The 15,996-nt window shown below is 43.2% G+C and overlaps 2 protein-coding genes across 2 annotated transcripts in view; one reads left to right on the forward strand and one right to left on the reverse strand.

Annotated features, from left to right (window-relative positions):
• The window catches only part of LOC121535068 (SPRY domain-containing SOCS box protein 4-like), a 61,909-nt gene that overhangs the window by 37,176 nt on the left and 8,737 nt on the right, over positions 1–15,996 (forward strand). The window lies entirely within an intron of this gene.
• LOC121535067 (GTPase IMAP family member 7-like) lies at positions 3,568–5,965 on the reverse strand. The gene is made up of 2 exons (XM_041841764.2): positions 5,703–5,965; positions 3,568–5,215 (listed from the first exon to the last, which is right to left on the reverse strand). Exons 1-2 carry the CDS (start codon positions 5,755–5,757, stop codon positions 4,350–4,352), a joined length of 921 nt encoding a protein of 306 aa, XP_041697698.1. The 5' UTR covers positions 5,758–5,965; the 3' UTR covers positions 3,568–4,349.

The following is a 15,996-nucleotide window of genomic DNA, read 5'->3' on the forward strand; positions in this document are numbered from 1 at the left end:
ACCTCTACATGCTTTGTAAGTAGGAAAACCTGCAAAATCGGCAGTGTATCAAATACTTGTTCTCCCCACTGTGTATATATATATAGCTAGAACGTGGGAAAACTACTGCTCGCTATTGTGCTGTCGGCCTTCAAGAAGGGGAAGTTACCATACCTTTTTGTAAAAACGGTCCCATTACAAGTTAAAATGTGATTGGTTGATTCCACTCTCACTCCAAAATTCTGCCCTAATACAGTTGAATGGCAGATGCTTTCTATCTAGCTTCAGCTTCTGAGGGCCTAGCCATTGGCTGACTTCACTAGCTAGATGTATCTCCCCAGAGACCACCAAAGAAAAATCCTGATTAGATATTTTTTCTCTTCAGTGCTAACCCTTTCCTTTCCAATACAAACTCTAGAGATTAAATCAGAATATAATTGAAGATAATATAATTAGAATATAATTGAAATATTATTGAACAATGAAATAAATATTAAAAGGACATTAATATTTTAAAACTACAACTATTTCATAAATCCTTTGGACTTCTCTGAAGGCCGTCACGGTTCCCCATTGTTTGTTTTCCATTCGGGGTCACCTCTGCAAAGTGAAAGGGAGGTTAGTGGAGCGCCAGTTCACAGATACAACCATTTTGTAGAAGAAGAGGTGAAAGGATGGACGTCAAAGATTGGAACACACTAGGCCAGTGGTTTTCAACCTGTGGTCTGCGTACCTGCTGGTGGCCCATGAAATTATTATTATATATCAATATTTTTTTAAATAATAGTTGGTGTTTTAGTGGTATTATAAGCAATTTTACATTATTTTTCAACATGCTAATTGTTTATAATAATGATAGGCCTTTTCTGTTATATTCATTGAAAGAATCTACTCTAAATTTGACCGCCAAGGTATTTAATGAAAAATAAATAACCAGGACTCCACAAATGGTGATCCTCTATCTTTTGACAGTGATTTAGTGGTCCCTGGAACTGAAAAGTTTGGGAACCGCTGCACTAGGATGCTTCAGTCTTAAGAAAGTTGGCTAGCATTTCAGCCCATGTAGCCTAAGGGAACTATGTGCTTGAGTTATCAATTCCCGTCATCCCTATCGCTAATGCTAATCAGCGTATGCCGGCTATAGCCACAGAGGTAGATCACGTTAGTGCATTTTTATTAGCCATTTATCCCCACATGATGTGACCTTTGCTAGCAGAGCTCAGAGTAACCTCGGCAGGCTTGACTTTCCAATCTACTTCATAGAGACTTAATAAGAGACTCCTGAACATGTCCTTCCGCTCTCTCGATCTCCTATATTTCATACTTTTCTTTTCACTGGAGCGCTCTCTCAATCCCTTGCTCTATCCTGCCTTCTCCTCTCATTTTCTCTTTACCTGCTCTCTCGCTTCCCACTTACACACTCTCTCATTCCCTCTCCAACACTTTGAGCCTCCTCTCTCTCCCTCTTTCATCTTCTAAATTAAATGTTCCCCCTGGGAGTCAGATTGAAGCAGTGTACCTTGTTATATCAAGATGCAATGCAAATTGAGATCCATTAAACATGATACGGTCATCGCTAGGTAATTTAAAAGCATATAAACATCTGAGAGGAAAAGCATCAGTCTAGGAATGAGGGAGACCGTAAGACCAATAGTATAGGCTTGGGCAAAACTAAACGAGTGATAAAGAGAGGAGAGGCTTGAAAGAATGCTTACTTGATAGACTTAATTAAAGATATGTCTCTTGACAGATCAAGTATGTGTTTAATTAAGGTGGGCATACAATTGTTGTAGAGAGTTTATTTAAAAAAAAACTCTGGTCCCAAGTGCATAGCCGCGGGAAGTAGGAGTGCTGGAGGTGTTGCAGCACCCTCTGATAATTTGAAATACATTTTCCAAAATTATATAATTAACATACTACTGTCTGTAGCCTACAGACATCAATAAAATCATTCAAAATACCAGAGAGCCGCAAAATTTGGGCAGCAAGAGCAAACAGCTTGTTGCGTTGCGGCCATATAAATATAATCCATAGAAGGGCCTTGGAACCTCTAACCCTGGCAATTTGACCGGTAAACTCATGGGTACACTCCCAATGGCTGCCAGTCCTGATTGGAATGGGCACATCCGTTCTATGGATTCTATTTCTATAGCTATACCTAATTGAACTTTTGCAAATTTCTAAATACAATCGCGGGAAAAACGTAGTTTGGAAAGCAAATGCCTACCACGGAAAAGAGAAGACAAATCTTTCTGTAGAAGCTACCAAATGTCTTCAACTTCTCTCAATATTGAGTGAACAGCACTCTTTTTCAAAGTAGCCTAACTTGAGAGGCTATTGGCACAAGAGCATCGGCCATGACCGGTGAGTAGCCTAGCCAAAGCATTTTCATGCTATCTTTATACTGTAGCCTATTATATAGACACACAAATTGTAATCTGTGTGTCTCCCCTATTTTCATTGGCCTGGGCTATAGGTTGCTTACATATTGATCTCAGTTTGTTAGTGTCAGAGTAGCCACTCATTTCGGTCAATTATGTGGTTTAAAAAAAGATTCTGCTAATGTCTCCAGTGATGTAAATGACGTAGAATTTTCATGAAATGCGTTAATGAAGGCCACATTTTTTCCAGACCCTGCTAAAAACAAATCATCATGTGTGCAAATCCTATAAACGCCTCAGCTTTATGGTTCCATGGTTTGAATTATGCCAACTAATATTGTATAACATATAAGCCACAAAACATTATATAAGATATGTCATAGGGTTGGGTAAGATGGATTATAAAAATGAAACAGAATGCTGTTACCTTACTTTGCACACAGCAGATGTCACCACCCTCTGAGATTCAACTACCCAGACATTATATCAAACTATTCACACTTATTTCTTTAAAACCTTACTGTGGAAAGAGCTACAAAATTAATAATGGCTGTGTCGGTTGGGCAATATTTATTGCTCTATTGATACTTCATATCTTGCCCCCAAGACGTTCTATGACATTGCAGCCCCCAAGACGTTCTATGACATTGCAGCCCCCAAGACCTTCTATGACATTGCAATTGGCTGTGCCAAAGGCTTAAACCTCGAGCTAAAAGCTCCAGTTCCCCATAGCATTGAAATCAGTCCACAAAGTCTAGAAAGTGCATCTCACTTGTTCTCAAATACATTTCTGTGTGGGAAGCTTAGGTTACTGTATTTGTACATGTAGGTTTTCTACATTTTAAGTTTGTTTGGTTCTCAGGAACGTAGCAATTAGTGAAGGCTTATTTTGGATCCCACATCTGACACCAAATGTTACCGCCTGTGTGAAACCCCAAAGCTCTTTGCTGCTCATTTTGGTGACCTTTTTAGGTCTCTAGCTTGTGGGCTTATTGACTTAGTGACTTATGCTACATGTACTATAACTCAGGTGTTGATGTGATGCGCCTAAAGCGTCTATTAAACAAGTTGTGAACCTGGAAGCTCTTTTGTAGCAATTTCATCATGGTTTCCAATCCCACAGTAGCTAGGGACAAAGACCAGGTGCTAAAAGAGCCACTAACAATGGACTCGAGCAGGAACAATGGCTTTCAGGAACATAAGGGACTTCAAATGGAAAAATGTGTTCATTTATTATGCATTATGAATGTATAATTGATAACAATAGGTCTATTAGGTTGGATACATATCAAAAACACATATTATGAATACATGAGTAATTGGTTTGTAAGCCCATGAAATGAACTAAGCAAGCTAGACATCATGTAATAAACTATATCAGTAGTGTATTTCGATTATTTTTCATTTGTCATTTCATATAAATAGTACATAAAATTATAGTTACACAAATAGAAAAACATCCCGGCAAGTTGGTGGACATTGGTTAATCCCGACCAGACCCCAACCCGAGCCCTCCGTTCTGCCACCTCTGGTCTCTCGGCCCTAAATGACTAAAATATTAATGTAAATACTGTACATGGCAAAACAGACAGCACATGTTTGGTATATATCACATGTCAAACTCAAGGCCTGCAGGCCTGATCTGGAGCCCAATGCGGCCCGTGTAAAACAAAACAAAAATTATTATTTTTATTTTTCGAGGGAAGAACAACCTCTGAAATGACTAAAACCAAATCGAAACTGTGTAGAAATTATATTGGCTCTAAATTTAAACAGTCCCTTCACTCTTTCCAGGTTGCTAAGAATCACCAAAATGAAAGCTGGATAGTCAGGGAGCATCAAATTCCCAATTTTTTGGGGGGGACACCCCCAGTGTATATAAGTCATTTCCACATAGCCTTCCTGATACTTGGAATGAGTTCAACAGTCCTTATTCAACAGTCGTGGCTAATTGCTGCTAGAGCAAGGTCAATATATGGAGAAGTCTAATTAGGCTAGGTGGCGTCTAATGGTGCAGAAGGCCTGTCTCTGTCCTCTCCCAGGCTCATATGGTGTCACCATTTTAACCACTAACCGCTCATCCCTCTCTCTCTCTGAGTCATTCTCCCACTCCTTCTGGCCCTGCCTCTCTTTCACAGTCTCTCTCACCCTCTCCTGCTCAATCTTCATCTCCCTCTCTCCCTCCATCTTCTCCCTCAGCTCCTGCTCTCTCTGGCTCCACTCTTCCTCCAGCCTGTGATACATGTGAAGGGAGAAGTGCCATCCCCCATTCTCCTGCAACATGTCCTTCACCCTGCTCACCAATGCGCCCACCTGACCCCTTTCCTCCTTTCCCTCCCACTCTCCCTCCTTCTTGTTATCCAACACGTGGCACCTGTACCTGCACTTTTTCATCAGCCACTGCAGTGCCAGGCCCCCAGATTGGATATGCTGCTCCAGGCTTCGCCCACTCCCCTTCTTCAGTTGGTCGCCGAAAGTGAAGAGCACCATGGTGTGCCTCCACACACTAGAGGTCATGACCTCCATGCGCCTCTCCACTGCTTGCCTCTCCACCTCAGTGAAGTCCAGTAGGGGAATCACCAGGAGGACAATGTGGGGACCAGGGCCACACAACAACAGGGCTCTTAGCAGCTCTATCTTCTCCTCCTTGGGGACGGAGTCTTCTGAGAAGCCCCAGCCCTGGGCGTCAATCACGGTGGCGTTACGACCGGCCGCGGTGCCACTGGCCGCAGTGCTTGGCCCGCCCCCTCTGGTGTCGAAGGCTTTACGTCCAAGTATGGTGTTGCCACTGGAGCTCTTGCCTGTGCGTTTAGGTCCCACCAGGAGAAGGCGCAGGTCAGAGGTGTCTGTGTCAGCTGGGAGAGAGGAGAGAGGGAGATTGTTAGATAGGAACTCGTATCTGCTTAGTGCCAGAGTCGGAGAGAGAGAGGAGTGAGATAGAGAGAGATGGAGGAGACGGTGAGGAGACGTTAATGAGAGCGACAGGCAGGCTGTCAGAAAACTATCCAGTAAAAAACATCTACCAATGTTGCTCTGTGCTACTCGTTGAAAGAGAGAAGTTCTACTGCTTGTCAATTTGGCATAAAAATGTTCAGTAGAGGTGACCTTGCTAGACTCTCAAAGTTCTGAAAGTTTCCTACATTTTCTACACAATGCACTACACGCCTTCTCTACGAAAATTATATTTAATCTACCTCCATCTAGCATCTCCTAACATAGAACTTGATTGAGCTCTTCCATTTGTACTTCGTATATGAAATATTGCAATCATGAAACGTAAAATTGATAGTCATTCAGAAACATACTTTCGCCTAAATGCTACCTGCACTTATATCTACTTACATCTACCCTGTGAAGTGCACTTGCCACCATTTTCAGGCGAACTCCAGTTCCCCATTGTTAAGGCGGCTCAGCAGGCTGCAGGTCACAATGGCAAATGTAGTAGTCCGTTTCACAGCGAACCCTCTGCTCCATAAAAGTATTAATTAGCGTTAGTTGGCAAATAAGCTTTCGCTAATTCACTTCCGAACCTATGCTGTCAGGTATTTCTTAATGAAACAAGTGCAAGTTAGTTTTGAGTGTTTGTCTCAAGCGTAGAATGTTTGGCTCCCTATTGATATAACGGACAAGCCCCTCCCCTTTGTATTACAATAATAGTTTCTTGCTGACTTGACAGCCTTGAGTAGTAATATGTTTCTACTTTTTTTATGGTTACTGTCAGGCAATACCGTTCTAGTTATGTAACACACAGTAAAGGATTGTTTATTTTAAGACTTCTTAGATTATGTTCCAAGTTATTTTTGTCATTTTATGAGGCAACTCTTTCATTGTGGTTAATGTTGAATCAAGTTTTACTGTAGGGCCAGCGTTGCAGTCAACGTGCTACAATGTGCGACGGAGTTGTTTACCGTGGGAGAATGAGTATATTCCCTGCATTTGACTCAAGTTTTATTGAGTAACTTCGCTATGATAAAATACCTGGGTAAGAAAATGATTGACCAAGTGGAATTTGGCAATGTTTTACATGGACTGTGCACACCCATTTTCTTGTTGTTAAAAATAGGTTTAGTGTGAAAACTCTTACCTTAAAACACCCTGTTGCTGCCCTTCTCTCCCATTTCCTCCTCTTCTCATTCCTCCTCTTTTCCCATCCCTTCCTCCTCTTTTTTATTTTTTATTTTATTTATTTCACATTTATTTAACCAGGTAAGCCAGTTGAGAACAAGTTCTCATTTACAACTGCGACCTGGCCAACATCTCTGTCTATCATCCTCCTCAGTCATTTATCTGCATGTGCTCACTATCTTTCAGCCTGTGGGGCACTGGGGGCAGATTTCTTTATGCAAACTCTAATTTGAATTCACTCTGTGTGTGTGTGTGTGTGTGTGTGGCAGGTGATATGAATCTTATTGCCACCAGTGTGATAGTGTTACTATCTATAGTCATAGAAGTATTTTCTATAGGTCTGTTATAGTGTAGCTGCAAGGATATAGAAGTGAAAGCAAACACACACACACACACATACACACACACACACTATTTAGTGAGAGGTAGTATTGTTTTACTACTGTGTACCTGACATCCACCTGACAGGTAGTTGATTTCCTTGTTGTGACAGTAGCTTATACTGCTCCTTGCCCTCATGCAGGTGCCCTGGCTCTACATTCCAGCCTCATGTTCCACTCTGTTTACACTCCACACACACACCCTTGCACCTTTTACAGCCCCCATTACCGCAGAAGTCTGTGTGTGTGTGTGTGTATGTACTACCCCCTCTGAGTTTAGACTATACACAATTTGTCTTCCAGATCCCCCCTCTGTCTGTGTTTAGACTACAGGCTTTCACACTCAGCATGTTTTAAACAAGTCATTACTGTTTGAGTGTTCACACCTCTATTTTTCTGTCGTATCCCTCTCTCTCTGGTTTCAAAATGATCTCCTAGATCCAACTGTACTTCCTTGTGACTATCACACACACACACACACACACACACACACACACACACACACACACAGTTTTCCCAGTTTCTCATCTATAGAGCCTTAATTCAGATTTTCTGTGTGAATCACTGGAGAACGGCACACATGATGAGGAAGTGTGTGTGTGCGTGCGTGCGTGTTCAGTCTCATTGCCTGTGGGACATCTCAATCACACTGACTCATATTCCTCTTGTTAGGTTGGAAGGATGTGCTATAGGTTTGAGAGTAAGGATAGAGAAGAGATGAAGATGGGTGGCATAGAGAAGGAGGGATGAAAGGAGGGATGTAGAGCTAGAGAAAAGGAGGGATGGATGGATAGAGGGATGAGTGATGAAGGGAAAGAGAGGAGAGGAGGAGAACAGTATCAGTGTGTGTGCTTTCATGCCCTCTTTCTGGGTTCTTTCCATAATCTGTCTGTGAGATGACTTTGTCTACTGCTAGGAACTATATACATTACATGACCAAAAGTCGAACATCTCATTCCAAAATCATGGGCATTAATATGGAGTTGGTCCCCCCTTTGCTGCTATAACAGTCTCCACTCTTCTGGGAAGGCTTTCCACTAGATGTTGGAACATTGCTGCGGGGACTTGCTTCCATTCAGCCACAAGAGCATTAGTGAGGTCGGGCACTGGTGTTGGGCGATTAGGCCTGGCTCGCAGTCGGCGTTCCAATTCATCCCAAAGGTGTTTGATGGGGTTGAGGTCAGGGCTTTGTGCAGGCCAGTCAAGTTCTTCCACACCGATCTCGACAAACCATTTCTATATGGACCTCGCTTTGTGCACGGTGGCATTGTCATGCTGAAACAGGAAAGGTCCTTCCCCAAACTGTTGCCACAAAGTTGGAAGCACCGAATCGTCTAGAATGTCATTGTATGCTGTAGCATTAAGATTTCCCTTCACTGGAACAAAGGGACCTATCCTGGACCATGAAAAACAGAGCGAGAACGCGTTTCCACTGGCGGAGAGCTTTACACCACTCCAGCCGATGCTTGGCATTGCGTATGTTTTTTTTAGGCTTGTGTGCGGCTGCTCGGCCATGGAAACCCATTTCATGAAGCTCCCGACAAACAGTTATTGTGCTGACGTTGCTTCCAGAGACAGTTAGTGAGAGTTGCAACCGAGGACAGACAATTTTTACGCGCTTCAGCACTCGGCGGTCCCTTTCTGCGAGCTTGTGTGGCCTACCACTTCGCGGCTGAGCTGTTGTTGCTCCTAGACGTTTCCACTTTACAATAACAGCACTTACAGTTGACCAGGGCAGCTCTAGCAGGTCAGAAATCTGACAAACTGACTTGTTGGAAAGGTGGCATCTTATGATGGTGCCACGTTGAAAGTCACTGAGCTGTTCAGTAAGGACATTCTACTGCCAATGTTTTTTTGCTATGGAGATTGCATGGCTGTGTGCTCGATTTTATACACCTGTCAGCAACTGGTGCGGCTGAAATAGCCAAATCCACTAATTTGAAGGGTGTCCACATACTTTTGTATATATAGTGTATGTGTTTCTCTCTGTGTGTTTGTGTGTGTGTGTGTGTGGTTCTCTCTGGCTGCATGCCCCCCCCTCTTCTCCTCTTCATATCTGCAGTAGGTTTGTCCTGGTCTGTAGTCAAGGATTCTGACCTTGGCAGGTCAATAGGTTTCCTACCCAGGCAGAATAGGAATAGGAGGAAAAACAGAATTGTACCCTTGTGTAAAATTACACGTCTCCATCTCTCTAGCTCATTCTCTTGTTCTCTCTTTTTCCCTCCTCTCTCTCTTTCTTTTTCCTCTCTCTCTCACGCACGCTTGCTCACACACACATTACACACAGTACACACACACACTAGACACACACACACTACACACACACTGCACACACACACTGCACACACACACTACACACACACTGCACACACACACACTACACACACACTGCACACACACACACTACACACACACTGCACACACACACTACACACACACTGCACACATACACTGCACACACACACACTATACACACTACACACACACTGCACACACACACTACACACACACTGCACACATACACTGCACACACACACACTATACACACTACACACTACACACACACTACCCCTGAGCAAAGCCTGAAGATGATCAGACAGTATTTTCCTCTCTGACCGCATTCGCTTGCTTTCATCGGCATGTGTGTTTCATGTGTGTGTTTGTCCTATCCTCTGCTTTACCTCTACCCATGGGAGGCCCTCGCTTCCTCATTTAGACAACTTTCCTTGAACCTGCTGGAAATAAATGTGCATTATCCACTCCTCTCTGTTCGGTCAGAAACAGCGCAGTCAGTGTGTTCTCTGGTAATGAGGACTCAAGGTGGTAGGGGGTGGATAGGTCACGCACACACACACACACACACACACACACACACACACACACACACAACATGGTGCCTCTGCTTGCAGTGCTGGGAATCTCAGCCCCTGTACAGTTCACCATCAATAAAACGGACTCCTGCATACACGTTTCCGTCACACGTTTTATTTTTGAGCGAGAGAGTGCATATCAGGGAGACCATGAGAGAGGGAGGAGGAGGGAAGGAGAGAGTGATGTTGGGAGAGCTGTTGTAATCTCCTGAACATAGTGACCCAGACTCTGATCCGGTTCGTTTTCACATCTGGTGCCCCCATTTTCCCCTCTCCATCTTTCCCATCGACAGTTTTTCTCTCTCTCTGTCCCTCTCTCACCCTCACTCACGCTCTCTCTTTCATCAACAGTCAGTCAGTTTCTTTTGTCTCGACAAGTGTTTTTGTGAAATGATTTAATTCCCTATCAAACCACTGCTTTAAGCCCCTCACCCCTTCAAGCCTGCCTAATGATGATAACAATACTTCATAGCACCTGTCAGACATCGTTAGCATTCTAAATCATTCAACCTAGAATAAATATCTAGAATAAATAAAATCCTGAAATATAAAACGGATCAATAATCGGATGGAATAAGATATATGCCCACTTCAGCCCTAGCCCGGTCTCAGACCTGCTTGTGCTGCCTTCCCAACTCCTATGGTCAATGTAACGCCAATGGCAAGACACTAGCACAAACTGATCTTGGACCAGGCTATTTCAGCCCTGCTTGGTGAAGGGCATCTCAGGGACAGGCTGCCTTTTTAGAGAACCAACGACCTAATTTCTCCCACAGGACACTGTAACTGTTAACAGAGATTTACTGTAGTACAGTGAGGGGAAAAAAGTATTTGATCCCCTGCTGATTTTGTACGTTTTCCCACTGACAGACATGATCAGTCTATAGTTTTTTATTTTAGTGGTAGGTTTATTTGAACAGTGCAAACAAAAAAATCCAGAAAAACGCATGTCAAAAATCTTATAAATAGATTTGCATTTTAATGAGGGAAATAAGTATTTGACCCCTCTGCAAAACATGACTTAGTACTTGGTGTCAAAACCCTTGTTGGCAATCAGAGGTTGGCCACCAGGTTTGCACACATCTCATGAGGGATTTTGTCCCACTCCTCTTTGCAGATCTTCTCCAAGTCATTAAGGTTTCGAGGCTGACGTTTGGCAACTCGAACCTTCAGCTCCCTCCACATATTTTCTATGGGATTAAGGTCTGGAGACTGGCTAGGCCACTCCAGGACCTTAATGTGCTTCTGCTTGAGCCACTCCTTTGTTGCCTTGGCCGTGTGTTTTGGGTCATTGTCATGCTGGAGTACCCATCCACGACCCATTTTCCATGCCCTGGCTGAGGGAAGGAGATTCTCACCCAAGATTTGACGGTACATGGCCCTGTCCATCGTCCCTTTGATGCGGTGAAGTTGTCCTGTCCCCTTGGCAGAAAAACATCCCCAAAGCATAATGTTTCCACCTCCATGTTTGACGGTAGGGATGGTGTTCTTGGGGTCATAGGCAGCATTCCTCCTCCTCCAAACACGGCGAGTTGAGTTGATGCCAAAGAGCTCGATTTTGGTCTCATCTGACCACAATACTTTCACCCAGTTCTCCTCTGAATCATTCAGATGTTCATTGGCAAACTTCAGACGGGCCTGTATATGTGCTTTCTTGAGCAGGGGGACTGTGTGGGCGCTGCAGGATTTCAGTCCTTCACGGCGTAGTGTGTTACCAATTATTTTCTTGGTGACTATGGTCCCAGCTGCCTTGAGATCATTGACAAGATCCTCCTGTGTAGTTCTGGGCTGATGATTCCTCATGATCATTGCAACTCCACGAGGTAAGATTTGCATGGAGCCCCAGGCCGAGGGAGATTGACAGTTATTTTTTGTGTTTCTTCCATTTGCGAATAATCGCACCAACTGTTGTCACCTTCTCACCAAGCTGCTTGGCGATGGTCTTGTAGCCCATTCCAGCCTTGTGTAGGACTACAATCTTGTCCCTGACATCCTTGGAGAGCTCTTTGGTCTTGGCCATGGTGGAGAGTTTGGAATCTGATTGATTGATTGCTTCTGTGGACAGGTGTCTTTTATACAGGTAACAAGCTGAGATTAGGAGCACTCACTTTAAGAGTGTGCTCCTAATCTCAGCTCGTTACCTGTATAAAAGACAGCTGGGAGCCAGAAATCTTTCTGATTGAGAGGGGGTTAAATACTTATTTCCCTCATTAAAATGCAAATCAATTTATAACATTTTTTACATGCGTTTTTCTGGATTTTTTTGTTGTTATTCTGTCTCTCACTGTTCAAATAAACCTACCATTAAAGTTATAGACTGATCATTTCTTTGTCAGTGGGCAAAAAAAAATCAGCAGGGGATCAAATACTTTTTTCCCTCACTGTATATAAAAAGCTGCGGCCAATGAGGGTTTGTTTATATTACCCCTCTCACCAGCCCTACCCTGTTCTGTCCTCTGAGTGGTACTGGGCAGGTTATCACAGCGCAGGAAGCTGGTGTTGTGGGTGACATTGGTTCCCCGGTCTCGTGTTGTTGGCATAGGAGGAAGTAATGTGTTCTGAGATGTCGTCGGCCATCAATTTGTTTTATTGAGGACAATTATGGGTGTGTAGTGTGGGCGGAGTGTAGGTTGGTGTGTGAGCTTGTGTGTTTACGACTGTTCTCTCCTCATTCGTTTTTGTTATTTTGGGGCAAACTAGGTGTTTGCTATTGATAGTAGCACAAACAAATAAACAAAAATGGATTCCAAATTCCATCACTAGTGTAATCACTTTGTGTAATCTTGGAGTAGCTTGAATACACATCCCTCTGCCTTTTTATCAAATACATTTTTATTGGTCACATACATGTGCTTAGCAGATGTTATTGCGGGTGTAGGGAAATGCTTGTAAGTGTACACTGAGTGTACAAAACATTAAGAACACCTTCCTAATATTGAGTTGCACCTCCTTTTGCCGTCAGAGCAGCCTCAATTTGTTGGGGCATGGACTCTACAAGGTGTCGAAAGCATTCCACAGGGATGCTGGCCCATGTTGACTCCAATGCTTCCCACAGTTGTGTCAAGTTGGCTGGATGTCCTTTGGGTGGTGGGCCATTCTTGATACACACAGAAAACCCAGCAGCATTACAGTTCTTGACACAAACCGGTGGGCCTAGCACCTACTACCAAACCCCGTTCAAAGGCACTTAAATATTTTGTCTTGCCCATTCACCCTCTGAATGGCACCCATACACAATCCATGTCTCAATTGTCTTCAGGCTTAAAAATTATCCTGTCTCCTCCCCTTCATCTACACTGATTTGAAGTTGATTTAACAAGTGACATCAATAAGGGATCATAGCTTTCAGCTGGATTCACCTGGTCAGTCTGTCATGGAAAGGTGTTCCTGATGTTTTGTACACTCAGTGTATATTAACAAAGTCAAGTGGGCAGCCTGCTAACATGACGGTTAACGTGGCTACCCATGGCTGCTACAATTCCATAACCTTTGTTTGTGTCATAATCCTTATTGGATGTCTAACTATTTACTGGATGCGTCTGTGTTTTGTATGGCTCCCGTTGGAGAGAGACCTGCATTGGTAGCTGTTGCTTGTGAGAGCTCATTAGCTCTGGCTGCTATATTGTACAGTGCCGAGGAAAGAGGATTATCTGTCTCGACAAACACCCACACACATTGACACTGTTCTGCACGTATGCAGACATTAAAACGTACTACACACACACGTATGCAAGTTTCCCTAATTGTTCGTTAACATAATGCTAACACTACTATATGGGGATTTCCTTCGGGGTCTGCAGGAAACATTAGCCATTAAATGAGCATGTGAAAGCTGTTGCTGGTACTGTACTCTACTATCAAACTGCAGTAGACTGCTACTGTATTCCTGGCCAATGGAAAGTGCCTTGGTCCTGTTAAACCTGTAATCAGACCCAGCCGTTCCTCTCTCACATACACTGTAGCTACCACTGTGATGTACAGGGATCAGAGGAGAGCCTTTCTATCCACAGTGGGGATCAGTCTCATTTGTCCTTGAGAGCCTCAGAGAGTCAGCTTGCCTCTGTAAATATGCCAGTGGGAAGCTGGTCAAATATTAACTCGGCAAGTAATTTGCTCCTGTGGTAATGGGTGTGGGTGGCAGTGCGTGCGTGTGTACAGTTTATTTGCACGTGTGTGTATTCGCAAGTGTCTACATGTATGTTTGTGTTTACATGTCAGTGTCTACATGTGTGTTTGTGTTTACATATCACTGTCTACATGTCTGTTCGTGTTTACATGTCACTGTCTACATGTCTGTTTGTGTTTACATATCACTGTCTACATGTCTGTTTGTGTTTACATATCACTGTCTACATGTCTGTTTGTGTTTACATATCACTGTCTACATGTATGTTTGTGTTTACATATCACTGTCTACATGTCTCTGTGTTTACATATCACTGTCTACTTTATTTATTTATTTATTTCACCTTTATTTAACCAGGTAAGCCAGTTGAGAACAAGTTCTCATTTACAACTGCGACCTGGCCAAGATAAAGCAAAGCAGTGCGATTAAAAACAACAACACAGAGTTACATATGGGGTAAAACAAAACATAAAGTCAAAAATACAACAGAAAATATATATACAGTGTGTTCAAATGTAGCAAGTTATGGAGGTAAGGCAATAAATAGGCCAGAGTGTAAAATAATTACAATTAGTATTAACACTGGAATGATAGATGTGCAAGAGATGATGTGCAAATAGAGATACTGGGGTGCAAATTAGCAAAATAAATAACAATATGGGGATGAGGTAGTTGGGTGTGCTAATTTCAGATGGGCTGTGTACAGGTGCAGTGATCGGTAAGGTGCTCTGACAACTGATGCTTAAAGTTAGTGAGGGAGATAAGAGTCTCCAGCTTTAGAGATTTTTGCAATTCGTTCCAGTCATTGGCAGCAGAGAACTGGAAGGAATGGCGGCCAAAGGAGGTGTTGGCTTTGGGGATGACCAGTGAGATATACCTGCTGGAGCGCATACTACAGGTGGGTGTTGCTATGGTGACCAATGAGCTTAGATAAGGCGGGGATTTGCCTAGCAGTGATTTATAAATGACCTGGAGCCAGTGGGTTTGGCGACAAATATGTAGTGAGGACCAGCCAACAAGAGCGTACAGGTCACAGTGGTGGGTAGTATATGGGGCTTTGATAACAAAACGGATGGCACTGTGATAGACTACATCCAATTTGCTGAGTAGAATAATATAATATGCCATTTAGCAGACGCTTTTATCCAAAGCGACTTACAGTCATGCGTGCATAAATTTTTAGTGTATGGGTGGTCCCGGGGATCGAACCCACTACCTTGGCGTTACAAGCGCCGTGCTCTACCAGCTGAGCTATTTTGTAAATGACATCGCCGAAGTCAAGGATCGGTAGGATAGTCAGTTTTACGTCTACATCTGTCTGTGTTTATATATCACTGTCTACATCTGTCTGTGTTTACATATCACTGTCTACTTTATTTATTTATTTATTTCACCTTTATTTAACCAGGTAAGCCAGTTGAGAACAAGTTCTCATTTACAACTGCGACCTGGCCAAGATAAAGCAAAGCAGTGCGATTAAAAACAACAACACAGAGTTACATATGGGGTAAAACAAAACATAAAGTCAAAAATACAACAGAAAATATATATACAGTGTGTTCAAATGTAGCAAGTTATGGAGGTAAGGCAATAAATAGGCCAGAGTGTAAAATAATTACAATTAGTATTAACACTGGAATGATAGATGTGCAAGAGATGATGTGCAAATAGAGATACTGGGGTGCAAATTAGCAAAATAAATAACAATATGGGGATGAGGTAGTTGGGTGTGCTAATTTCAGATGGGCTGTGTACAGGTGCAGTGATCGGTAAGGTGCTCTGACAACTGATGCTTAAAGTTAGTGAGGGAGATAAGAGTCTCCAGCTTCAGAGATTTTTGCAATTCGTTCCAGTCATTGGCAGCAGAGAACTGGAAGGAATGGCGGCCAAAGGAGGTGTTGGCTTTGGGGATGACCAGTGAGATATACCTGCTGGAGCGCATACTACAGGTGGGTGTTGCTATGGTGACCAATGAGCTTAGATAAGGCGGGGATTTGCCTAGCAGTGATTTATAAATGACCTGGAGCCAGTGGGTTTGGCGACGAATATGTAGTGAGGACCAGCCAACAAGAGCGTACAGGTCACAGTGGTGGGTAGTATATGGGGCTTTGATAACAAAACGGATGGCACTGTGA

Source organism: Coregonus clupeaformis, chromosome 21 (genome assembly GCF_020615455.1).
Source record: "Coregonus clupeaformis isolate EN_2021a chromosome 21, ASM2061545v1, whole genome shotgun sequence".
Lineage (NCBI taxonomy): Eukaryota > Metazoa > Chordata > Actinopteri > Salmoniformes > Salmonidae > Coregonus > Coregonus clupeaformis.

Bases quoted from the DNA above. Each gene is read 5' to 3' on its own strand.
- LOC121535067 (XM_041841764.2), bottom strand. From the start codon at position 5,757: ATGGGGAACTGGAGTTCGCCTGAAAATGGTGGCAAGTGCACTTCACAG. The intron at 5,216-5,702 runs GTAAGTAGATAT...CCTCTCTCCCAG, and splicing joins GTGCACTTCACAGGGTAGAT to CTGACACAGACACCTCTGAC.